This window comes from Octodon degus, unplaced genomic scaffold, assembly GCF_000260255.1.
Source record: "Octodon degus isolate 3935 unplaced genomic scaffold, OctDeg1.0 scaffold00016, whole genome shotgun sequence".
NCBI lineage: Eukaryota > Metazoa > Chordata > Mammalia > Rodentia > Octodontidae > Octodon > Octodon degus.
In genome coordinates, this window is record NW_004524592.1 from 6,921,056 (window position 1) to 6,948,595 (window position 27,540).

Here is a 27,540-nt window from a genome sequence, read left to right on the forward strand (position 1 = left end):
GTTGAATGTAGGGTTCTTTATGTTTAAAATACATTATATAAATATATAGAGATGCACATACAAAACCTGTATACACATTTTTATGTCATTCGTCAGCAGTTTATGTACTTTCTTGTGATTCAGATTCATCTTTTCCCCATTTTCATAATCTCAGAATTTGCACAGTTTTGATGAGACACAATACAAAATAGTTAAAAGGCCCTGATTTTGGTATTTCGTATTTCTAAGTTAAAGTGTAGCTACTGTGTTATAGATGCAAACTGTGGACAATCTCATTTAGCTGAGAATCGAGGTTTTCACTGTTAAAATGAAGAACAAAACACCTCTTGCATAAAGCTTATTACGATTTTAAAAAGCATTCTGTCCACCTGGGAATGTAACTCAGTGGTAAAGTGTTTGTCTAACATGCAGAAAGACTTGGGTTCAATTCACAGCACTGTAACTAGGAACAAACAGACAGAAATTTGTGAGTGATATATATGTATCTCACATATATTCCCACATGGTTAGAAGACCAAATCCCAGAAGCTAATGTAGTGCACTTATGAGACATAACATTTTTTTCATTAGGATCTGTCATGTTAGCTAAAATCTCTCTAGTAACTATGTATTGCTTTCATAATGAAATGTCATAATTTCAGAAAGTCCATTTGTGACTGCTATAGCACAAGGCATGGTTACACAACCCAACTGTACTTCAGCTTTTATCCTTTTATTCTCTAACTGTTTGATGGATGTCTCACTGCCTATTCTAAGCCCAAACCTTCTGGATGAACTCCTTAGTACAAACTTCCTTTGCTCCTATTTATTTTTCTACAGATTATCTGGCCAAATATTGTGCCAATAGCAGGTGCATAATGAATACTTGTGGAAACGAATAGGTGTTACATGAAAATCTCTTTGCAAAACTATTTGGGGCCAGCAGCTGCAGGGGCAACCCACAGCATTCAGTCATGCATCTTGGCTCTTGTGTCTGTTCAGGGGCAGCTGGTTAAGTCAGGGCTTCCACTGCAAAAGCCCAGAAGCCCTGTCGCTGTTCTTATCTTCTGCCAGTTCAGCTGCTCAGGCTAGCTATCTGAAAAGGGCAGCTGCATTTCCTTTAGTCTGACCTGAACTCAGCTACTCTATTATTTGTCTGTGAGCAGTCAGGCTGTTTACTGCTTGTTCCATAATACACGACTGCATTAGTCATGTTTTGCTGTTCTAACGAATTACCACACACTTCATGGCTTAAAATGACTCTAGTTTATGACCCTAAAGCTCTCAGGGCCAGAAGTCTAAGCGGGATCATCCGGGCTCTCCTCCTCCTGCAGGCTAGAGAGCAATTCCACTCCTGGTCTTCCCGCTTCCAGGTGCAGCCACTGTTCTTTAGCTCATGGCCACGCCCTACCCAACCTCTGCTTCTGTCCTTTCATCTCTCTCTCCACCTCCACTTCCCTTCTTAATTTAAAAGATCTTTATAATTTAATTAACATAGGATAACCATCCCAGTGTAATTATACCCCTAATTATACCTGGAAAGCCTTTTATCATGTGAAGTAACTCATGCGTATGTTCCTGGAAGTAGGATGCAAGCATCTTTGTGGGAGAGGCAGCTTTCTGTCCAGCCCGGGTATTAACTCCTCACCACCACCCTTATAAATTCATGTTCATTTAGTGAAATAAAACAAAACCTGGAGAGAGTCCAATGTTCACTCATGAACACGAAGACAGAGGCCCTGTGTTATCTTCTACCTTTGCCTCACAACTACACACAGATCCGTAGCTTGCTTTGCACCACCACAGTTGCCTGACACTCTGTCCTTCCAGAGAACATGGCTAGGGGCCATTCTCCCATCGTAGGTATCTGCCTAGCGGTGGTTCTCTTACCTCTTTCTGTTTCTTGCCCCGCAGAGCCACATTGCTCAAGTTGTTGCTCTCTCGTAGTGAGTCCACGCTGTCTCCGTACAGCAGCTTAATGGCCCTGACCAGCCGGGCGCAGGAGCGGCTATGGTGCAGGCAGCAGTGTGGATGACAGTAGTCCACGTGCGTGCAGATGAAACTTTGCTGATTGCACAGCAAGATCATGACCTGGAATACAAACACCCCTGAGACTCAACCCAGCAGCCAGGGGCAGACCAAGGGAACTTGCTTATTCTGAGAAAAAGGATGATTAAGAACAAGAAACTCCATACTCCTATCAAATTCAGTGACAACATCTCGCACCCTTCAAAGCTTTTAACCATTTTGTTTCGAAATGTCCAGTCTTCTGAGATTCACTGTATCTCCCCGGATATTCTTTCTTTATCCTAGCATGAGGCAGACCACATGTAGGATCTCCCGGGGATTCTCTTTTCACTCTTAAATCTGGATAATCAAGAAAACACTAAGAAAATAAGCCAAAAAGGGAACATGTTGATAGACATTTAACAGCCCAAGGAAAGAAAGCTTAGTTCCTGATTAGATTGACGTAATATAGTTTTCTGTTCTGCTAGAGGACAGGAATAATGTTCTCTACAGGGAAATAACAACATATAGAACCTTTGTGCATATATATATATATATATATATATATATATATATATATATATATATGTATTTAGTACAGGGTCTACAGGGTCTCACTATACAGCCTGGACTTGTAGTGATTCTCCTGTTTTCAGCTTTCCAAGTGCTGGGATTATAGGCGCGTGCCACCACGCCCAGTCTCAATCGCCATCTCTGTGCACCCCAGGGATGGGACCAGCACGGCATGTTGGGGATCACACCCTGGCCGCTGCACTCTGCCTAAGCAGGTGCTTTAATGCACCGAGCTATCTGGCCAGTCCTGTAATTTTTAAACTAATAGGTTGCATGTTGTAGAGCAGTTTTAGATACACAGTCAAATACAGAAGGAGTGGAAATCTCCCAGATACACCCCGTGCCCACACGAGCAACCTTCCTTACCACTCACATCTTGCTCCCTAGTGCTACATTTATTATGCCCTATAGTCTGCCCTTCATATTAGGGCACTCTCTTGGTGTATATCCTTTAGGATTTTCAAAATACTTTTTTAAAAAAAAATAATTTAATTTTATTTTGAAGAGTAAAACAGAAGCAAAAACAAATAGAATAAATGACAGAAAAAGGGTAACATATAACAATGCATCTGTTACAGATTTTTAAAACAGGAATAGCTAATTAACAATGGTTGTTTTATCATCTATTAATACAAAACCTATTGCTGAATACCTCTCAGCTTGGTCTTCTAAATGTGTACTGTTTCTAATGTCTTATCAATTATTATACTCTCTTTAAAATAAATTTTAAAATAAAGACAGAGAAAAAAATTAAGATTTCTTGAAAGCAGGTGTTAATATTCAATTATTTGTTCAATCTTGTATAACTATATCTGTTAATCTGAGCAACAGATTTGATAATAAAAATAGATAATATAACATCCTTTGGATTTTGACAGATATGTAATGTCACATTTCTAACAGTATTCTAAAATTTTCACCTACCATACCTAGTAGTCAGTGAAATTACTGGGCACCTTAAGGAAAAATATCAAGAGGAGTAACAGGAGATTCTTACTTGCTTCCTCTCCCTTGCTTATTGTTCTTGTCTCTGTCTCTGTCTCTGTCTCTGTCTCTGTCTCTGTCTCTCTCTCTCTCTCTCTCTTTCTCTCTCTCTCTCTCTCTTCTTCCTTCCTCTTTTTTTTTTTTATGAATTTAGTACAGGGTCTATAGCATCTCACTACAAGATCAGACTCTTAGGGATCCTTCCTGTTTTTCAGCCACCCAAGTGCTGGGATTACAGGTGTGCACCACCACGCCCAGTCCTGATCTCAGCATGCCCCTGGGGAGGGGCTGGCTCGGCAGGCTGGGGACTGACCCCCAGGCTCCTGTGTCTGCCTAAGCAGGTGCTTTAATCCACTGAGCTATCTGGCCGGCCCTGTTCTTGCCACTTTCTTTTTTTTTTTTTTAAACATTTATTTATTTATTTAGTGTGTGGCCAGCTCAGCCCACTAGGGGGCAGGGCTGACTGGCATGTGGTGCTGGGGGATTGAACCGTGGTCCCTGTGCTTTGCTTAGCTGAGCTTGTTCTAAGTAGGTGCTTTAGACCACTAAGCCATCTCACCAGCCCCACTTGCCACTTTCTGAAGCAGTTTTGGAAGATCCTTTTCAGTAGGGTCTTAGTGAGTGCTGCTGCCAAGTTTCATCCAAAGGAAGCAGGCTTGTGAACAATTACAGTGTTCTCTCTCCCACCTTATTCATTACATGGACACACTTTGGAGCTTTCCCAAAATCAAAGAGGCTGTGAAAAGTGAAATTTCTGAATCTATTCAGGACATTGAGGCAGCCTCAACAGTTTGATTACACACAACACAGAAAACAACAGTTGAGGAAGATTAATGGCAATATTATTTTTCACTATAGTAAAATTTTTTTAAAGATAAGCATTCACCATATTTTTGATCATACTATAAACTTTAAATTATTAAACTAGCAAAATAATTGAGATTAATTCTGTAAGTATCCATGTCAACAAGTTAAGGAAAGAAAAACAAATTAAATTCAAAGAGAGCTATAAAATAATGGCAGAAATTAATGAATGAAACAAAAAAAATCAAATGTTTATTACAAAAAGGACAAAACTACAACCTATTCCTTGAAAAGATGAGTATGACAAAATTCTAGAAGATTGATAAAAAAGAGAGAAGACAATCTATCAATATCCATAATGATAAAGACATATCATCATAGCTTCTACAGGATTTTAAGTGACTTCAAAGTAAAGAATTTGTGTTCTTATTAAGCAAAAAAAGGCAAAAAAATCCAATTTATCTGAATTGCTTCCAGAAGAAAGATAATATCTGAATAGTCTTAATTAGTTGTGTTACATAAATCAAATCTGTAATTTCAATCCCTTGTTCAAAGAACTTTAAGGTCTAAAAGTTTTTACCAGTGATTTCTTTCAAATATTTAAATAAAAATCCTGACTTGATGCCAACACTCACAGAGAGTGCTCATGTGCGCAACACCACACAAAAAACCTAAAGGCATTTTGAACACTATCTAGGTGCTAAATAATTGTAAGGACATAAATCAATCAAGGGACAGAACATTTTAAGCACTGGGAGGCTTAAAATTATAAATATTTCAATGCCCCAATTTTAACTCATCTCTATATTAACTGCAAGGCTCACCTCATAAATATTTCAATTTCTAAATTTTAATCAATTTCTGTATTAAATGCAAGGCTGTCTTGAAAGTTTTTAAAGTGGAATTGACATAAATAGAAACAAACCTAGCTGAGAACAGGACAGACTGTTCTTGAGAAGAACAAAGAGGATGAATGTTTACATGAGCAAAAGGAACAGAAGAGTGTGTGATGCTAGTTCTATGCAATTTCAGCACAGCCAGAACTAATCCATGGCATCAGAAGGCTGAGTGATGTTTTCTAGGCAGGGAGGAGAGTGGTTTAGGGTTGGGGGGACACATGCAGGGCTTCTCGAGTGCTGCTGATGTCCTCCTGGACCTTGTAGTGATGACTCGAGTGTGTTTACTTAGCAAACACATTGATCTGTACACATAGGTTTCGTGTCTTTCAGCATGTAGGTTTTTTTTTTTTTTTTTTGAACTGGGGATTGAACTCAGGCCCTGGCACTTAGCAGGCAAGCACTTATTCTACTGAGCCATCTCCCCGGCCCCAAAATTATTTTTCTTTTGGTAGAACCAAGGATTGAACTCAAGCCCTTGTGCTTGCCAGAGAAGCACTTATTCCACTGAGCCATGTCCCCAGCCCCTCAGTATGTAGTTTAGACTCTACTAAACACTTGAAGAAACAGTTGCCTCAAAGAGTCTCCAAACCACCAATTCTGGGGTGTCCCTTCATAGTGAAGGCACATGCTGCATCATTGGAGGGGTATTATGTTAGCTGTTACCTAACTCTAACACAAGTCAGATGGAAATAAGAGTCACGGTGTCAGTCTCTAACTATGACAAATACTTGTGTTGGGGGGTTCGCTGCCATTGCACACCTGTGGTTATGCTTTCTTCCTTTCTTCCTTCTTTCTTCATGCCCAGCTCAAATCTTGAGCTTCACCCTACGCCCACAGTTTCCTTAGGTTCTTTCCTGCCTGTGCCCTAAAGGATATCCCTTTGAGTTGTCACCCTGTTGCCCTTCACTCTCCTTGTCCTAGTTTATGACAGGATCTATTACAGACTCAGGACTGACACTGCAACCCTGTCTCACCTTCATGGCAACCTGTAGAAAGCTGATCATCATGCCTAGCATGTGTCATTCAGCCAATCTTGATCACCACCCTGGCCCGGTCCCTTGTTGTTTCCTTTGACTTACAGTGACACACACCTGAGCCTTAAGAAGAGACCTTTGGCCTTACTTAAGCTCTTTTTTATTTTTTATTTTTATTTTTTGTTTTTGGTGCTGAGGACTGAACCCAGGGCTTCCAGCTTGCTAGGCAAGCATTCTATGGCTGAGCCAAATCCCCAGTCCCCTTAAGCGTAAAATGAATACACTTCAGTCAAAAACCAAACATAGTATGTGTTTATTTTGCTTACATATAACTTTCTCCTGGAAGCTAACCTGGACTGATGGTTCTGGTATAGTATTTTGCCCTCCTTTTTTGATCTTTCCCAATGCTGTAAGAAACTGACCTCAGATTCCTACTTACATGAAGCCAGGACATGTTCCTGTGGTAGTTCTCCTCTGTGCCGGCATTGCTCATTCCTTCAGGCTCAATGCTAGGTTCGCTTGCACTCCAAGGGCTCCCTTCTTCAAAACAAAACACCAAGAAAGGTTTCAGTGGTCTGTCTCTCTGCAGAGCATATCAGTAGGTAAGGCTGTCCATGCTTTTGAGTCCTAGGGCAGACTACCATGGCCCAGTAGGTTACAGGGCATAGGGCTTGGGGGGAGGATGAATGGATAGGAGCCATTCCCACCACCACCAACTGAACTGACAACTTCAAAGACATTCATGGTCTCTATCATGGTGGCTTCCATTCTGAGAGATGGGAGCAGAGGAGAAGCCTAATAAAACAAAGCCAAGTCCTTGAATTGCCAAGATAAGCTAGTTAGAGGTCAAATGTGCCCAAATGCATTCCACACTAACCAGACCTTACAGGCGTAGTGAAACAGAGGCACTAACTGACCTGCAGTGGCCTCAGAGTACATAGCTACCTCTGCTGTGGCAGTGACTGTAGCTAGCGGTACTATTTTAGCCCTTAGGCTTTGCTCTCAGACGATTCAAAGACAACAGCTTTCAAACTGTGGACAGCCCTCATGTTCTCTCTAGGGGAAAGTATAAAGGAAACATCTTTTAGGAACTCACCGCTCAACGTATGACCCACAAAGCTTTGTCCCCAAGTCTATAATTTTTTTTATGGGTTTTTAAAAAAATGATAAAACACGATCTCTTGCCTAACTACTTTGAGTCAACTTCTCAGGACAAACTGATCAATCCAAACAATTAATTGCAATAATTTTCCCCAAACTAGTCATAATATGATAGCTTCAGCCCTGTAACAATAGAAGCCACAGTGTTTTTTTTTCTATTGTCCCCTTTAAAAATAAGCAAAATCTTAAGTTATGTATAAATTAGCTATTTTTCAAAGGTGAAAGTGGGTGGATGTGGAAGCATTTCCTATTTTAAACCTTCGTTGATTAGAATATATTCAGCTTCTGTTTAGCTGGATTTGTCAATTGTTTATCTGCATTGTACTGCTGACTTGAAACTAGAGATTAAATGGCAGAGAATGTGCTTCAACGTTTACCCAACAGCTGGTGAGCCTTGTCTTCATGCCTACTTAATCTTTCCTTGGAACTTAATCGTGTCTATTAAGATGCTCATCAGGGCCCATATTTTGGACTAATACGTTTTGGGAGTTGAAGCTTCTTTAGGTCCACAGTGACAATGCTACTGCTTTGGTGGTTCTGCACAGCTCATTGTCATGTAGTGAGCACGCTGGAGTCATCTCTTAATTTATCTTTCGAGCTTCCCTGCAGAGTTGCAAGGAGTAAATAGAATTATTCACATTGGCTATTTGGAGAATACACATTCCTGAGAAATTAAGGGACTTGCCTAATCCTCTATTTTCAGGTCTGGAGAATCTTTTTTCACTGATTTTTTTAAACTTTACATAGAGATTTTAAAATAGGAAGAGCCTTTAGGGAATCTGTCCTTAGGAGCATTTCACCTGACTTTGGAGGCCCTGATCGGAAGTATTGGCTACACAAACATCTGGAGTTCTAAAACTGCCCTTGCCAGGAAAACATGCTCTCCAATGTCACTCTCTAGCTGTGCTGCTCAAAGTGCAGCTCTTAAAGCTTGGCCACCAGCGGCAGCAGCTTCCCCAGGAAGCTTGTTATAAATGTAGCCTTTTTCTCCCACGCTGATCTGCCAAATCAGAATGTGCACTTTTAACAAGTTTCTTGCATGCGTGCGTGCGTGCGTGCGTGCGTGCGTGTGTGTGTGTGTGTGTGTGTGTGTGTGTATGAGAGAGAGAGAGAGAAGCAGCCTGCTCGGGAGGGTGTGTGGTTTTCAGCAGTGTGAGCTGTGCTCCTCTGGCTCTGCTCCGTGTCTCTGTACATGTAACAAAAGGGACTTTGAGCTGGACCAGGACCTTGGTCCTGGCTTCCTACCCCCCACGTCCCTGCACACCCCACTCTTCTATGTTACCTAGATCAGTGACAGTGTCCCTGCTCTGGGACAGCTGCAGCTCCTCAGCCTCAGACTCTGAGTCCTGCCGTGATAACTTGCTGCTCTTTAAGCTGCCGACCCGGCGAATGCTGGACAAGGAACCCCCCTTCTTCACCTGGAAACTGCGGGTTCCTTTAATCTGGAGCAGGCGGGTACCTCCTATCCTGATCTTCCTGCTGGGAACTGTATTAAAAGAATAAAATAGGGCTTTCCCCCCCTTAGTTTTCCCCAGCCAATGTTATATCCAGGCTCTTCCCAGCTGGTCTCTGATCAGCCTCCTCTGTCGGCCTGGAAGAGCAGCTTTTGCGTCCAGGGGGCGTCCCACCGAGGCCCCCTCACCAGGCTTGCTCAGGCAGGCAGGAGGCTGAGGCCACCGGGAAGGGCTGGCGCAGCATCTTTCTCGACCACAGCGCTCATGGGGGCTGGGAACAATCTGCTTTCTTTCTGGCCCAGGGTTCACAAGCATGAGAGCACCTTAGAGGGGCAGCACCTAGAACTGCGCGTACACGCCCACCACGTGATTCGGACCCGGCAGAACCACAAACCGTTTGTCTCTGGTTTTCTTTGGAAATGGAGTTTAAAGAATGCTGTGAGCTGTGCTAGAAACCCTTAACTTGTACAATACCTCATTAGGAAATAAAAAACGAGAGCGCTTCTCTCTCCAGCAACCAGCAGTGGGTTCTGCCCTGCCCCTCAGCAAACGGTCTAGGGGAGCTGTTTCCAGCGGGGTGCTAGTGGGGAGCATGCCTGTGAAGTGATTCTGTTTTCAGGGCACTTAGGGATTTCACAGCAGCCTCGTCTCAGTGAAAAGGCTGATGTGACATTGGCCCAAGCGCTGCGACCCCCTGAGCAGACCTGACAGTCTATGTGTCCCAAGGAAGTCATGCATTGTTCACTGTTAGTTATCTGGAAGAAAGTCAGTGCTGGGGGAAGTGAAACGGGAAGAGAAATATGTTTAAAGTTCGCATCTATGTCTCTAATTGAAAGTATCCTTATTTTATATCATATATATTTCTTTTTTCATTTTTTTCTTTGAACCTTTGATGTTGTCAATATTGATATTTTAGAAGAGTAGCATGAAGAAAGTGTTCAAGGCTTAAAGTCTGTTATTAGGAAGATGTCCAATTTATGAGCTTGCTTTTTAAAACTGTAAGCAGGATTTTTTCCTAATTATTTAAGGCAGAGCCACCGATAATTTTTTGACATTCCAATGGGGAAGTCTGCATTTTAGCATCATTTCTCATTCATAGGGGAGTTAATACGTGGCTATAATAAAATTTGCATAACTTTTTAAAGTATTCATCAAATATACATTTTCAGTGCATATCAATGTTGCATAAAGGGTCCCTGAAGAACTCCCATTAAACATTCCCAATATAACCGTTGACTCTCTAGTTTACTGCTGTGATTGAGAAAGACTAAAATTATCACTGCGCAGCTGGGAAAGGCCTCACAGAGCTCCCTGGACAGAATTTCACATCTGGAAGAAATTTCTTTCAGCAGAGTTGGATTAAATTCTATAAAACTATATTCCATACCACTGCATGTTAATTGTAATTAACTATAATTATAGCACAAAACTCATCCAACTGTATTTTCCATATTATTTTTAGGTATAACTGAGACTATCATTCACCTGAAATAGGTTTGAAACAATAGAACTGTCATTTTTTAATGGCTACGTAGAGTAAGTTCATTTCAAAGTAGTTTGAGAGATAGAGAAAAAGATTGACGTGATTGTTCTTAGACTTTTATGGCGGTCTTGCTAACATTTTTTGCCTCAGTTTTGGATTTTTTCTACCTTCCCAAATTAATGTGATCTGGAAAAGACTTACTGTTCAGTATTTGTTCTGGCACCAAATATAATCTGAGCTACTTTGTAGCACTGCAACTTTGGGCTCATAATGTGACACAGGTTCGTTACGAGGGACCCAGCAGTTAGCATGCAGGGCTGGCTTTGTACACGAAGAGTCCGCTGAGACTGTACTGCACTGAACCAGCCTTCATCTCCATGACAACGTGAGCACGTGTGAAAGTGAGATAAATTCATCTAAATTGGGTAACATCTCTTTCTTCCTTTCTCTTATCCCACCCTTCTTCCATTAGCAAATCCTGCTGGCTCTATGCTTCAACACATCCTAGGATTTTGAAAGCCTCCTCCCTCCTCCCTGGACTAACAGAGCTGCTTAAAACTGCTGCACCTTCGCCCCACTACAGGAGTGCAGGCGTACTTTAAATCCACAAATCACAACACACACCTTATATCATTCTAATGCTCAAGCTTTCAACCTCCTTCTGACACATTTAAAATGGAATCAAACTGATGACCGTATCCGCCAGATCCTGTTGACCCCTGCCTCGTTTCCTGATCCATCTCCTATCTCTCTTTTACCAAGACTACCTTGGTAATCAGGCTGGGCTTTTGCCCTCCTCAAATGCTGCAAGTTCACTCTGGCATCACAGCCACATTCTCACTGTGGCCTGTGTGGACTCCTCCTTCCTTAGCTGTCTGCCTTGCTGGCTCTTTGCATAAGCTAGGGTCTCTGCCAGTGTCAATCATGATCACCTTTTTTAACTACATTCATTTTGATCTGGGTTACAACCAGATCATAGTTTGTTTTTTTATATTACTTTTTTTTCTGTATTTTTTTTTTTTTTTTTTTTTTTTTTTTTTTTTTTTTTTTAGGGAAGGGTCTACAGGGTATTCATGGTCTCACTACTAGATCAGACTAGTAGTGATTTTTCTGTTTACAGCCTCCCAAGTGCTGGGATTACAGGCACACGCCACCACACCCAGTCTCAATCATCCTCTCAGTGTGCCCTGGGGGTGGGACAGGCATGGCAGGCCCGGGGATTGAACCCCCTGCCCCTGTGCCTGCTTGCAGGTGCTTTAATCTGCTGAGCTACTTGGCCAGCCCTGTTTTTTTTTTTTTTTATATTACTTATTGCCACTGGGAAGTCTGGTATTTTGGAATAGTCCTGGGAATGTGGGTAAATATGGTTGTTTTAAACTATTCATATAAGTAGAAATACATGCAGGAAATTTTTCTTGTTCATTACTGTATTTTGAGAAGATATAGTAGTTTCTGTGTATACTAGGTGCTCAGCAAGTGGATGGCAAATTAGACTTGGTATTTATATATAGGGCTGATGGCTTTAGTTTATATTTGGAATCTGAGTAAATTGATTTGATAAACTCTGAAGACTTTATTTTGAGTTGTAAGGATTAGCTCATATCAGTTTTTCTTGGGAGAATTTAAATTGTTCTAAGATTTTGTATTTCACAAGCTGACATATTTAGTTCTTATAAAAACAGTTGGTATGAAAATGTTTTAAAAGTTTTACTAAACTGTGACTAGCAAGGTCCCTATCTGCGCCATCATCATGTTGGTTTTGGCATCTTATTTCAACTTGTCAAATGGGTTAAAGGACATTTCAGAATCTTTGGGAAGATTTCTGTCAACCGATTATAGACATTTTATGGCTACCTCATTTTATACTTTCAGTTTTGTGCTTTTCACTTAAATACTTTTATATAGCAACAGAGCCCTTTGGTGAGGAGAAAAAATACTAAGCATAGGATTATTTGAACACTGAAGCCAGCTTGCATAAATCACAATCATGAAATTAAAATTCCTAAAAAGTAATTAAATATTTAAAATTTTTAAAAGGACACACAGGATTTACTTTGCTCAAAGTTAACCATGTAGTGTTTGGAATTTTCTTCTTCTTTCTTTCTTTCTTTCTTTCTTTCTTTCTTTCTTTCTTTCTTTTTTTCTTTCTTTTTCTTTTCTTTCTTTTTTTTTGTATTTTAGGTGTCTACAGAGTGTTCAGGGTCTCACTACTAGATCAGACTCATAGCGATCCACCTGTTTACAGCCCCCCAAGTGCTAGGATTACAGACGCATGCCCCCATGCCCAGGCTCAATTTCCATCTCAGTGTGCCCTGGGGGCAGGACCAGCATGGCAGGCCTGGGAATTGAACCCCTGGCCCCTGTACCTGCTTGCAGGGGCTTTAATTCACAGAGATATTTGGGGTTTTTTGTTTTTTTATTTTTGCGGAACCAGGGATTGAACTCAGGCCCCTGTGCTTGCCAGGGAAGCACTTATTCCACTGAGCCATCTCCCCGGCCACTGAGCTATTTGGATGGCCCTGTGTTTGGAATTTTTATTCAACTACTTTAAATACTAATTGACATAAAAATTTTGGGCAAGAAATAGCCTTCTAAATTAAAAAAAAAACATTTAGGACAGATTTGAAAGACAGAAATAGTAATTGAAAAATTATTGACTTGATACTTGTGAGACTCAGAAATTCCCACAGAATTTACTGATCCTTCTTGCAACCTGGTCTCTCTTCCCTATGAATTCAGTAGAATGTGATATAATCATTAGTTACACTTTCAAAATGCTATGACCACAGCCTCATCTTCAAATATTGAAAACTTCCTCAGTGCATACACAGTCTTTACCAGACTTTATGTATTTTATGTTTTCTTTAAGTAGGGCTATTCCTTCTCAGAGTTAGTCCATTAAATATGAACTGTCACTTTCTACCAGACACTAGAAAATATTTCACCATATAAACTCAGCTTTGACAAATGTGAAGATGTCATTCTAATTGAAATTCTTAATAAAAGCATTGAAAGACAATGACATTTAAGAGACAGCAAAGTCAGATAGTGAAGTTGAAGTTTATAGGAGCCTTTGCAAATTAAAATATTGTAAACTCCATAGGATGACAGGCATGGGATCTAATATGTATGTTCATGATGTGCAAAAGTATGAATGAAAAAAGTTACTCATCATGTACTTACTATTTGACAGTTACTAAGTTTATACTTTCCTTGAATCATCTTATTAAAACTGTAAATACAGTATAGAAGGTGTTACCAACCCAATTTTGTGAAAGTATGGTTTAAAAGATAAGCATCTTGGACTAGATTGGACAGCCACTATATTAACTCATGTTAAGGTAAGCAATAAAAATTTTCATTTTTTATGTCTTTATCACTGAGATGCATCCCCAGCCTGTTTTATTTTTTACTTTGAAAGAGAGTCTTTCTAAGTCACTAACTTGCCCATGCCGGGCTCCACCTTACAACGTTCCTGCTTTGGCCTCCACAACTACTGGGATCACAGGCATATGCCACTTGCCATATTCCAACATATTTGAAATTGGAATTTATCACACAACTGATGCTACCACATGATCACTCACGTAGGCAATAGTCGTGGTGCCCTTGGTACTGCTTGTGTCTGTCAGAACGTGTAATGTGTTAGTAGCAAGATGAACAGAAAGACTGTGTCTTTCATGAAGCTTTAAGGAACTAAGTAGCAGTGAGGAGTGGGAGGGTGAGTGAGGGGTAGGTCTGATGGGTGGCAGTGACAGTCCTGAGGGGGGACTGAAAGCAGGCCAGCACACACCACTGCAACCTGGCATAAGTAACCAGCACACAGAGCGTCACTTCTTCTACAGATCCATTTCAGAAACAAGGCCTCACTGACATTCCTATGGCACATACATCCTACAGAAAAACACAGACAGTGACTTTTGTTCAAAAGGGGTGAACAAATTAGAACTCTTAATTGGAGGGTGTTTAGAAATGCTTTATCCAGTGAATTGCAGTCGTACTTTTTCCTAATGATTAATAATAATTTACATTGAACTAAGTCTGAAAGTCCTTTTTCAGTACAAAATTGCAATCAAAATGATAAAGTGTTGCATAGTTGAATTGAGAGAGTTTTTCCTTTTCTACTGATAAATAAAATAATGGTTGGTTCATTGCAAAGTTGAAACCCTCTTAGGCTCTGAGGGGTAAGGAGAACTGTTGAGCTAGAATTGCGGGCTCCACTGGCTGCGAAGTGCAGCCTCTACCTTGTGTGGTTTCCTACCTCAGTGATGCTACTGATGCTTGGTACAGTAGGAAACTAACAATTTGGACACAAAGTATTGTAGTTTAGATCCTGTAGGCCAAATATCCTGGAAAAACCCTGAACTAATCCTTGTGGTTCATACCTTTCTTCTCTTCCACACCTGCATCCGATTTGAGGGTGTGGCTGCTGCTATGGAGAGAATCTTTGGAGTCTTCATTTTCATCTAGGACTCCGGCAAAGCTGATCTTCCTTTCATATCTGTGCCGGTCCAGCTCAGGATCCAGACGAAGTCTGCAGCTCTCCAAGTCCTGAAATGCCATTGAGGAGCCCCTGAGTGCTGGCATCAGCAGACTGCACTGACCCGCGGCAAACCGCCCTCCCTCATGGATCACACACGACTGCACGGAAGCGGCCAGATACCTTTGTCTGTTCCTAACTTTAGACTATGGCAATGAGAAGCTATTCTGGAATTGGAAAGTAAATAAAAAACATTCCCCAATTCTGAGCTGTTCCTTTCTGCTTCAATGCTTCATGTTCCAAAAGCCCAGACCTTGTCCAAATCCAGAACTAGCTTCTTCACCAATTGTCATCACGTACATGGCTTAGCTGTGCCTTTAACTTTTTAAACTTCTATCTTTTTATTAAAACAATCAGGCATCGAGTACAAATGTGTTAAGTATTATGGGATGAATAAGGCATGGTGCTTTCCTTAAACCCCAAGGTAGGGGACAACACGTCAGAAGTGGAAAATTCCAAGACTAAGAGACAAAGTTGAAAATCAGGCTTGGAGACTAACTATATTTGATGTTGTTTGTTAAATCTAAACTGATACATGAGATATCATTCAAGGTAAATCTTGATGAATAACATTACTTGGCAAATAAACAAGGAAAGTCAGTTCAGGGTTAAGAAACTTTATGTGTGAAGGTGAGAGGTTCAGAGTAGGACCACATGGTAGAATTTCTTACTCTTTTCTTGGCAGACCTAGTGGAGGACAGGTACCATCCCTACAAAGAGAATGACACCCTCCTTTAAGCTAGGACAGTATAATTTACTTAGCAGGAATTTGGCCTCTGAGGCCAAAGTTGAAAAATCTCACCTAATCCGTGACTATAGATTTTTTTTTTATTCATAAGACTGTGTTTAATTATCTATCTAGAAAGCATTTAGAAGATTTGTAAAATTAAAAAGTTCATAAAATCCTAACCATCTTATACAGTATTTTATTAATTATACTAAACCTCTGAATTAAATACATGTGGATATTCTTTAAAATTCAGTTGGCACGAAAATGAAAATCATATGCTTTCCAATGCCATACATAAAATAAGATTTTAGCCTCTACATGTTATTTCTTCTTTCCTTTTGGATTAAGAATATAAATTATACTTGGGTACTCATAAAATTACACTGTGTTCTCAAAAATAAAGGAGATGCATTTATTTAACATTTCTGGAAATACTTTAAGAATGGAATTATTTCTCTTTTAAGAAAAACATCTACTTTCTGCTGGGTACAATTCTACAGTAGAGAAATTTCTTAGTTGGACAAAAAGTAATACCATATTGGTTCTAACTTTTAGAGATATTGGACCTTCCAATTCCTTTCCTTTTTTTTTTTTTTTTTTTTTTTGGTATTTTAGTACAGGGTCTACAGTATCTCACTATATAGACTGGATTTGTAGTGATCCTCCTGTTTGCAGCCTCCCAAGAGTCAGGATTACTGGTCCGTGCCACCAAGCCCAGTCTCATTTGTCTCAGTGGGCCCTGGGGGTGGGGCCGGCACTGCACACTGGGGATCAAACCCTGGTCCTTGTGTCTGCCTAAGCAGGTGCTTTAGTCTGCTAAGCTATCTGGCCGGCCCTTTCCAATTTCTTTTATCTGCACATCAGAACCCTACCTAATACAACCAAGCTATACTCAAACATGCCGTCTCCTCAGGTGGCTCCCCAAGTCTTTGCAGCCCCTTCTTGAGCCAGTGGTGGCTCCATCTCTTTTTCAGGGCCGTAGTCAACAATAAGGTATTGGATGCTTAAAATGTGTTAGGAGGATTCATTTTGTGTGATGTGTTCTTAACACAATTGAAAAATATTTTAAGCATTTCTGTGTTGATAAAGCAGGTTCATGATACTCGTCAACTTTTTCCACAGCAAATTGTAATGTGGTTTTACTGTTATCAACAATAGATATCTTAAATACCAAGACATATTTGTCCTTTATTCTATAAATGCCAACTGTCAGCACAATACACAGACCCACACTTATCAAGGAGAGTATTAGTTTGAAGAATAAAAGGTTTCTTGGGCCTAGTGAAAGGTGATGGAGAAGTAAACTTTTTCTCTTATTCAGTAAATGGCTGCAGGTCCTGTTTCAGATTCCTTCCTTGGCATTTCCTATGTGCCATTTGACTATACAATATTTTAAAAAGTAAAATATGTCACAATAATAAGGAATATTAAATTATAGCTTTAGAGTGTTAAAAGAGAGAACAAAAATAATTAAGCCTTTATTTATCACATGTGGATCAAAATGGTGAACAACAAAAATCTGAAAACTTAAAAGCAGGTGTATCTTGTGTTTTTATGGAATCCAGTATAATTAAAACATTTATAAAATTGATACTGATAGAGGCCTGAAGGTAAGATGTCATACTGATTTTAAGTATATAGGTTGAGGAGACCTTCTTTGACTGTAGCAAGCAGTCTCGGTGCAATAGTGAAAACAATGATTTCAAAAATCAAAGGCCATAGTTACAGTGAAGTTACCTGAAGGAAACCAGGAGCAATATCCTTTTCCAATATCCAAGTGATACAGTTTCAAGGTTTTGCTTGACTTGGAAACATGCATTTTACTCATAAATACTTCTATCTTGAAGACAACCATGTAATGTTTTGTTGTTGTTGTTGTTGTTTTTGCCATGTTGTGGGATGGAGGAAATGGGCTTTCTAGGTCATGCAACACTGAAGGTGGAGGTGCTCCTCTGTGGTAACAGAGCGATTTTTTTTATTCAATTTTTTTATCCATCCCTAAAGCCACATCACTTCTAGGGTGCTGCCTTGAGCATGCTGAATTTGATTAAAAGGCAGGAAAAGCAGCGAAGACTAAAAGTTGCTTGAGTGGAAGCACACAGATCAGTGTTAACCGTTCCTCTGGGAGAGTAGTATAGTCCTTGTGTAAAAGGGGTATAGAGCAAAGACTGCCTGGTTTGCCCACTGGATGTCACCTGTGAGGAGGAACCACCAGACACATGGCCCATTAGGGAGCTAGAAGCCAAAGGAAGGTCAGCTCTGAGTTGTGACATGGCACCACATGCTCTGTGAATTCCCGTAGACTTACATAATAGGTGTATGAACAGCTATGCAAATTAGGTTCTGATGGACCATGGCACACATATGCATATTTGTATATGTATATATTTGCATGTGGTCATGCTTTCTGTCCATCCATAGTTCCTAAGAAATGCTACCATAATAATTTATGTTTGGGAACGTTTAAACACTAAACACAGAAGTCTTTGAATCTATAATTTATATGAGGAAACTCACTGAAGCACATTTCCATATAAACTTATACACAGTGCAAAAACGGCTACCAATCATTTCCAGGGAAGGTGGCCATCAAAATCCTCATAGTTTGAGCCAGCCAAATAGCTTAGTGAATTAAAACACCTGCTTAGGCAGGTACAGTGGCCAGGGTTTGATCTTGGCGTTCCATGCTGGCCCCACCCCGGGGTGCACTGAGACAGCAATTGAGACTGGGTGTGGCGGCACACGCCTGTAATCCCAGCTCTTTGGGAGGCTGAACACAGGCAGATCACTATGTGTCCAATCTATGTAGTGAGACCCTGCCCTTACTAAAAATACAAAAACAAAACAAAATAAACTCTTCATAATTAACAGTGTAAGTGACCTTAAGGCACTTAAGAGTTCTTAGCATAACTAGTGGTAATCAAACATTGTACCTGAAGTGCTACCTCTTAGTCATTGCAAAGTCAACTTTGGAGTTATTCAACATGTAAAAGAGTATTTCTTTTTAAGTATAAAAATAACTGGCTGGATATTTGAATTATGGGATACACTGAGCCATTGGAGGTTTAAGGAAATGGTGCATACTGGAAACCCCGGCACACTATGGCCTAAGAAATCTGATTATTACCACGCATGCTGAACTTACCACAAGAGGCTCTGTGCGAGGTCGGGGCAAGCAGGAAAAGGTCTCTCTTAGGAAGGTGGTAATCTCCAGGAGAAGTTGGCATGCTGCCATCTTTAAGGCAAAGGGGCAGCCACATTTAGAGGGGTTCACAGTACCTAAAGAATGAAAGAGTTCTTTCATAAGAGAGATCAAGGACAAACAGAGAGGCACGGTTTGATGGGTCTAGCAACATGCATGTAAAATCAACTGTGTATGAGAACATTACCAATATGAGTTCAGTTTAGCTATTCCTTTTAGCATGATCTATGCCACACACCTCTGTTTTCCTTTACTTCACATTTCTGTAATCAGGGCTTTATAAAATACTTATAAAATAACAAAATATAGCTCCAATTAGGCTAGGATTTTTTTAAAAAAATTTTATTCATTTATTTATTTACGTGTGTGTGTGTGTGTGGCCAGCTCAGCCCACCAGAGGGCGGGGCTGGCTGGCATGTGGTGCTGGGGGATTGAACCGTGGTCCCTGTGCTTTGCTAAGTTTGTTCTAAGTAGCTTCTTTAGACCACTGAGCCATCTCACCAGTCCTAGGATTTTTTTTAAAGACACAGAAAAATAAAGTAGTCTCACAGTCAGTTAGACATGGACTATGTATGTGACAATGAACTAGATTTGGAACAACTAAAATCTTTTCCTCTCTCTTATGACAGGATGCTTCTCTTGGTGTCCTGGGGGAAGTGACAGTGTTTTATCTCTGGTCTAGTTGTGCCTGTGCAACACTAGCAAGAGAACACATTCTTAGCTGGTCACCTATATCACAGTTTACAAAGCTAGCCTGTCATAGGAAGATGCAGTTGCATAAGAATTATGGAAATGTTCCTTTTAGCGCCAATGAACACTGGTCTTTAATAAGGTGCTGTATCAACCTCAGGCCAACTAATGGATTTGGGCCTAAAAATAGACAATGTCCAAGGTGACATCATGGAGACTCCAAAAATTCCTAGAGTTTCTCACATATGTGTTCTAACAAATCATGCAGACTACTTTGTATTCAGCAAATCCATGTATTATTCTGCCTCTCAAAAAAGAAAATGTTTGTCTATTTTGAATAATTAAGTAATCAAGTAATCACAATATTGTGATTGCAAGTCAATATTACTAAAACTTATCTAAAATGTAGGCTTGTATGCTTTCTTAATTGAATAGAATACATCCTTTATGATGTCCATTGATATAAGTAAGAAATAATAGACTTCTGAAAAAAACCAGAACAATGGTTTCCCCCTGAAAATCACTGTAATATTTTGTCTCCAAAGGTAATAGGTGTTTGGCAACCTCACCTCTCATTAGGAATGAATAAAACAGGTTCTTGTAGAATTTCCAAACTGAAAAGTGCTTGCACTGTATTTAGCTTTTAAATATAAAGATGAACTCTGTGTTGACTTGCCACTTAAATACACATATCCATTTTACATTTAGTGGGGGATATATAGTGCTAAACATTCCCTAGATGTATAACAATATTTGAAAATAAATAACAGATATTCAGTATAAATTCCTGTATCTGTCCTTTCCTGTATCTGTCCTAAAGTAATGTCACTCAGATTCTTGTTACTCTTAGAGCCAATGAACTTGGTCTTAGTGTGGACTCTATTATGATTATGTCTGAAGTATTCTGTTATGGTGAACAAGGGTAGAAGTTGTCATGGCCTCAATAATGAGTTGGCCCACCAGGTGCAGCTCAATAAATGATACTTTTGTGATCTATTGGAGACTGGAGTTTACTCTGGCCTATGAGGGTGAATTTATTTAATGTTGCTTCAATATCCCTCAGAAGGGCTTGGTGAAGCCTTCTGGTTGGATAAGTTTTATGTCAGACCTTCACTAGTTTTGGTGATTGTTAGATGGTCCACAAGTCTCCCTACAGGTTCAATCCAATTCTGAGTCATTATAAGATAGTGTTGATTATCTTTGGGGTCAATTTTCATGACTAGGCCAAAATATTTATGTGACAATTTGGTATTTTGTGAACAACTAAATCAAAAGAAATTTATTTTCCTGATTTGATGAGGTCCTAGAAGGGAAGGAAGAAAATTAATGAGGAAAATAAAAAGAAATCCTTGGTACAGAGGTGGAAAGGAAGACCAAAAGCTTTTTCTGGACTATTATATAGTCCTTCCCCATGCTGTATTCTAGCTACTCCTCTACCTACCTTTCATGGCTGGGAGGATGCAGTAGATTTGACATCAACTAAAAACAGTTCTTAAAATCAAGCCAAGGAACTTGAGTACTAAACTGAGAGAGAATGTTAAAAGGAAGAGGTGTCTCTGTTGTCATTGTTGTGTCTTGTGTGTGGATGTCACCCCACAGCTTCATGTGGCCATGTGCGGATGGGCTGTTCAGAGGCTGCTGAATCTAGAGTTTGTGAGTGCTTCATCGTCTAGTGCTGGGATTGGTGGTGTGGGTGCTGCAGCACCCTGGGGCGGGCAGGCAGCCAGCATACACTGTCTTCCTCCACCATGAGCAGTTGCCCCTGTGTCATGCCAGCCTGCCTTGGAGCCAGTGGATTATAGAAGGAAATCTCTACAAACTGTGAGCTAAATGATCCTTTCCTTAATTTTGCATATCCAGTAGTTTGTCTCGGCAATGAGAGAAAGCAACTAAGACAGTCATCATACAGACACTAATTCTGTAACCTGTTTGGAAGTTTATACTCATGAAAGGAATATAGACACATGTAAGTACATCTACACATGCAGATATGCTTGCATGGTACACAGCAAATGTACACACAAAATGGTAGAGATGAATATCAGAGGGGTTTCTGTATCTACTCTGCTACCAAGAGTCTAATACAGTACCGCAGACTGTCATGGTGAAAGCAAAAAGATGTGAATATTTTAAGGTTGTAGTAAATACTGTAGTATGCCCTGATCAAATATTTTAATGATTTGGAAAACATTTCCTGTTTGGTGCTATTTTGTCTTTTTTATTACTAACAGCAATAAAATGTGACAAGACCTCTTCTAGGACAGTAACTCTTTATAACTATATTCTCACAGTGATGCTTTCAGAGAGACCCAATGTCAATTTACGTACAACAGCCAGAGTTGGATGGGAAAAGTGGTGGATTTCCCACACGGCCAGCAGCTCTTGGCCCGTCTCCCTTCTCCATCTACTTTTCGCTCCCCTTTGTGTGGCTTTATGCACATGCTTTCTACTCATACCCAGGGGTAGAGGGGCACAATGTGGTGGGAATCATGGGAAGGCAGTAGAAATATGAGAGAGGAAAGAAATAGTAAGTGCTCCTCAAGCAGAGGTTCTTACAAGCAGGGGTTCTTGTAGTAAAGGGAGTCTCCTTACTGTCATCTAAAAAGTCTTCCTCCTCATCCTCCTTTCTCAGTCTCTTCTTGGTCTCCTCATCATAAATGAGGCCCAGCAGGTTGGCTGGGCTCTCACTCTCCCCATGACACAGCTCGTTCAACCGCACGCCGATTGCCTAGCACGGGGAAAAGGAATGAAACAGCATGAATGTGTTAGGCTCTGGAACGGGCTCACCCATTGCCGAGGGCATAATCAACCAAGGAGGGGGGTGTAGTTCCACAATAAACCTCTTCTCTATGCAGTCATTTTTAATGGAGGATTTGATTGCAAAAGAAATGAGACAGCAAAGATACTTAGTGCGCTTCTTATCAAGCTGTTTTATGAGAATGTCAATGTCATGTTAATGAGTCTGTAATGAGCTCACAGTACAATAATTCTGCTATTGCAAGTTTATTTCTATCTGCTATTATGGATGAACTTATTGGCTTTTATAGACTTTCTCCCCAACTCATGATGTTCTATGAGTTAGTAAAAAATGCAAACTTCTCTTTTGGTAGAGTGCAGAACAACTGAAGTAGAGATGGGACTTAATAACTCAGCACCTTGACAAAAGTGACTCTTACCCAGTCCTCATAAAATTAGCACTGTTCTTCTGAATCATCATGTACAGTTGTATGACAGCAAGAGGAATTTTCCAAAAGAAGAGACAAAAGACACTATCTCTATGTAGTCCGTTCTATACCCCAACTGTACAGTGCATGCAGAAATGGAAGAGACACCCACTGGAGAGGCACATCCAGGACAGATCTACACTGAACCCTGGACTTGAGATGCAGCAGTTTGTCTTTCTCTGTGTTAGTAAGAACAAATGCCAGATGGCTTTCCTCTTTGTTCCTGTATTATACTTTTTAAATACTTAAAAAAGTTACCAAATTTAGGGCATGCAAGAAATTAGACTTAATATTAGAAACCAGCACATGTCTCCTACTGGGTATGCAAAATATAAGCAAAACTCTTAAGAAAAACCTAAGTGTTTTTGAGTGTCTTAGGGTTCTGGAAACAAAGAAGTCTCCTTAAATGCTAGAATTCAGGAGCAAGGTGCAACCAGGAAACTAAAACCACATCAACAAGAAAGCAGTATAAAAAGATAGCATGGACCTAAGATTGTATCTACTACTCTGGGAATTTTTAGGAAAATGAAACAAAATATAAAAACAAAACCACAAGTATCACTGCAAAATGCCTTTTCCTGAGGAGTAGGCATCTAGGTATGACTCCGGAGTGACCCAAAAAACTGCATGTTGAGACTGCATGCTTCCACATCCATCATTCTGGGTTATTGCAACTAAACAGTTTAACTTAAATCTGTAGCTTATACAGCTCAACGTGTTCTCAAATATGAACTTGCCTGAGATAAAAGTGTCAAAAAATAATTCAGAGCTCCAGTCTCATCTAGGGCTGGAAAAATATCTTTGGGATATGTTATTCCTTTCCTTCTTCCTTCATCAAATATTTACAAAGTAAGGTAATATGTAAGGTATTAAGTGCAACACAAAGTTAATTAAGTTGTCACAGTACACGAGAACCTTTGTGTAATGCTCCCTAGTAGACTGTAAATTTGTGTTCAGAAGGGTCACTGGTTGGCAAATAAGAAGATTAAAGGGGTGAGAGATGTTGTCCTGCAGACTGCAACTGTGATTCAAACCCAGAGTGTCTGATCCTCTATGTTCTGTACTCTTTCTCTCCCTGTTGGGAGGGTGATAATTTACAGAAATGACACATTAAGAAACTGAAAACACTTTTTGAGTTGAGGAGAGACTGGATTCAGTTCACACAACCATAGAAAGTCTCAGTGCTCTAAACTTAGAGGAATTGGTGCTTAGCTGATGGAAAACAAAGAGTAGACGCTCAGCTGGAGAGTCCTGAAAGACACTTATTCAGGTAAAGACACGTGTGTGCAGGAACTGACAAAAAGGTCCTCTGGCTGAAGCACATTTTCATGAGAGCAGGTCATGGGCTGGAGGGCTGAGAAGGTAGGTCAGAACTCAGTGTCCAGTTGAGGGACATGGTGCTAGCTGCCTGAGAATGCGCAGACAAGCTATGCAGCCTGCTTTCAAAAATTGATGTCATCCCTTGTTATTACTGCACACACCTCGATGCAAAGGCTTAAGGTAGATATTCTTTTAAAAATTTGTATTTTTAAAGAGAATAAAAAATAGTTGAAGAAAACAAAAGATACAGAATTTCACTCGACAAAATAGTAGGAATTCAACTATCGTTTTTATGTTGCACAATGTTGTCTTCAAATTAGTTGTTTACATTATTAGATATAAGCATGCAAAATTGGTTTTAAAAGTTATAAGAAATTAAATGGAAGAAGAAAAATGTAACAATTAACTCTCCTTTCAACTGACTAGCAAAAATCAGCAGTACAGTTATCCAAGGTATTCTGTATATGTACATAAATATGTATTTTCCCCTTCTATTTTCTTTATTTTGTCCTTTCTCTCATCCCAGTTGTTCCTCCCCTTCGAACAGATTCTTTCTCTTTCACAGTATCTATTGTACCTTTCAAATTTTATTTATTCTTTCAGGTTCTTACACTAGGGAGACAATATGATGTTTCCACGTGCGGATCTGATTTAAGATAACTATTCTTTAGGGGCATTACCTAATTTAACTTTATCACTCATAAGCTTGGAATGGTTTGAACAAAGGTTGTAAAATAGGCACTGATACCAAGCTAAACAATTTAATTTTAACCCAGGGAGAAAAGAAGGACACTGAAGCATTTTAATTGTGCACAAAACACTTACTATATTTGTATTTTATTTTATTTTATTCTGTGTATCTTTTTGAGATAGGGTATTGCTATGCAATTCAGGTTGGCCTTGAGCTGTCTGGTCTCAAATATGCATCAACCCTCCTGCCTCAGACTCCTGAGTGCTGAGATTACTGGTGTGCACCACCATATCCAGCTATGATGTGCACTTTAGCCTGTTTCTGCAGCCAGTGGTTTGGCAAATAAATTTGGAGAAGGCAGCTCTGGAGTTCTAAGCGTTCTGCTTCAGATATGCTGTGCCTTAGAGAGATCACCTCATAGGCAGGGTGCAGGATGGATTAGATGAGGGGAGGCAGTGAGCAGGAGACCACATAGGGAACACTTTCATCATTCAAACAAGAAGACAGAAAGATCTAACCCATGGCACATAGCTATACCGATGAGGTAGAACTAATAGGGGAAAGAGGATTGGAATATGTCGAAAGTTGTCATCTCTGAAGATGGTAGGACCATTAAGAAGATTGGAAAGTGCACGGATAGTGGTTAGTTGTTTATTTAGGGAGAAAGATTTTATTTTGGTCAAACTGAATTTTGGTATATTAAGTAAAAACCTCCAAAATACAGTTGGAAATGCAGTTCTGGGATCTGAAAAGCACTATGCATACAAGAATCTACACTACTTGTATGGAAAACAGTGGGAAACACAGAAATAGTACAGCTCAGGGGAAAGTTTTACAGGAGAAATTTATGAGATTCCAGGGAATGTTTAAATTTTTTTTTCATATACTATGACAAAGTTTAATTTATAAATTAAGGGAAGTAAAAGATTAAAGATGGTACCTAATAATAGAACAATTACAATGAAATAGGACAATTATAATAACAGTATATTGTAATAAAAATTATGGGTATGTGGTCATTCTTCTCCTCCTCCCCCTTTCTTTCTTCCCAAATGTTTTACTGTACTGTGGATCTTCATAGCCTCAGAATGCAACTTGTTTTTCTTTATTTTTTTTCTTTTTTAACAAATAATACACTGCATATATTCTTCTTAGTGGTTAATTGCTGTACAAGATGCGGACTTGTGATCCTATTTACAAACACCATTAGAACAAATCATTCTATTCATTAACAGAATGTAACTATATATCTATCCCAACCACTTTGAATACACAGATACAAAATGGACATTCATCTGTATACCCCATTTTTTCTAAGTTCCATTATTGAATATGAATGTTTAAATTTATCAGGAAGGAGGATACTGGGGATTACAGAGAGGCAGAGAACTGTGGGAAGTGGCAGAGGATTGTGGGAAGTGGTAGAGGACAAGCACAGAGATGCCAGAGGCTCCAGAGCATAATGGTCATGGAGGATGAAAAGAACAGAAAGGTGAGGGCAGTCAGATGTGAGAAGGGTTGCTGGGATGTCAGAGGACCACAATCAGAAAACATTTGCTCAAAGAATCATTGTAAATCTGAAACCTACTACACTCAGCACTAAATTCAGTTTGTCCTTCTTGGGGGAAACCCATGGGCTTAGGAATTAGGAATTTCAGAATGAAATTTCACTAAACACTCCTAGAAAGAAGTAGGTAATAAATTGGGGTGAAACCACCTCTGCATATCAAAGAAAGAGAAAACCAAAAAACAATTTTGGTTTTATGCAAAACCAAATTTTACCCTTGAACTCACAATAACTGAGGAAATCACAGTTGCTAAGCTTGAGAAAATAAATGGGGAAAAGATAAAGAAAGGACTCTTATTAAGTGAGGAATGGGAGCAGTAACTAAACTTTCCACAAAGTTCTTGAAGTTGCTTTAGATAGAAAATGATGAAAATATGCTGAAGGGAAAATAAAGTTAGAAATGACAACTGGTCTAAGGATCTATCTTAGAGGCTTCAAATCTCACTTTCCCCTTTCAAAAACATCACAAATCAGGTTGATCTCATGAAAGGGAGAGACTGGAAAGACGGGAAATTGGATTCAGAATCCCAATTGATTTCGCTCAACTAGAAGGCTGTCTTGCTCCGGAGGTGTTTGCAGTTCTCAAGGTGGGTTGGAAGGGCAGTGCAAAGGGCAGGGTGGTGGCTTTTTAAGGGATGCTCCCTCTGTAGTGGGCACTCCATCTAAGTGGAATGAAGCAAACCAACTGTGTTTGTCATTACAGAAAGGTAATGAAACACAAAGAAGTATTAGAGTTGGAAAAAGTATAAACGTAGTACAGGGATGATTGATTAAATAGAGGTGTTGAAAGTGTTGAAGTCAAAGATAATTTTACCTATCAAGGGGAAATTGTTCTCCTTATTAAATTAAATTGATATTCTTATTAAGTTGGTATGTAGGTCGGTCAAATAGCTCAGCAGACTAAAGTGCCTGCTTAGGCAGATGCAGGGGTTGGGAGTACAATCCCGGGGCCCTCCCTGCCCTTGGGGTGCACTGAGACAGAAATTGAGACTGGGCATGGTGGTGCATGCCTGTAATCCTAGCACTTGGAAGGCTGTAAACAGGAGGATCACAAAGAGCCCAATCTATGCAGTGAGACCCTGTACTGTAGACCCTGTAGATCTTGTCCTGAAATACAAAAATTAAAAAAAAAAAATTGGTATGTTTCTTTTTTCTCTTTCTTTCTCTTTCTTTCTTTCTTTCTTTCTTTCTTTCTTTCTTTCTTTCTTTCTTTCTTTCTTTCTTTCTTTCTTCTTTCTTTCTTTCTTTCTTTCTTTCT

At 39.8% G+C, this 27,540-nt stretch overlaps 1 protein-coding gene across 1 annotated transcript in view; it reads right to left on the reverse strand.

Moving 5' to 3' along the window:
- Positions 1 to 27,540, reverse strand: part of Unc80 (unc-80 homolog, NALCN channel complex subunit) — a 270,597-nt gene that overhangs the window by 122,898 nt on the left and 120,159 nt on the right. The window contains exons 24-29 of the mRNA XM_004626714.2: positions 22,073 to 22,208; positions 18,734 to 18,867; positions 14,704 to 14,869; positions 8,664 to 8,867; positions 6,660 to 6,760; positions 1,870 to 2,070 (exon numbers count right to left, since the gene is read on the reverse strand). Of these exons, the coding sequence (XP_004626771.1) occupies positions 1,870 to 2,070; positions 6,660 to 6,760; positions 8,664 to 8,867; positions 14,704 to 14,869; positions 18,734 to 18,867; positions 22,073 to 22,208 (942 nt within the window). The remainder of the gene's footprint in view (positions 1 to 1,869; positions 2,071 to 6,659; positions 6,761 to 8,663; positions 8,868 to 14,703; positions 14,870 to 18,733; positions 18,868 to 22,072; positions 22,209 to 27,540) is intronic.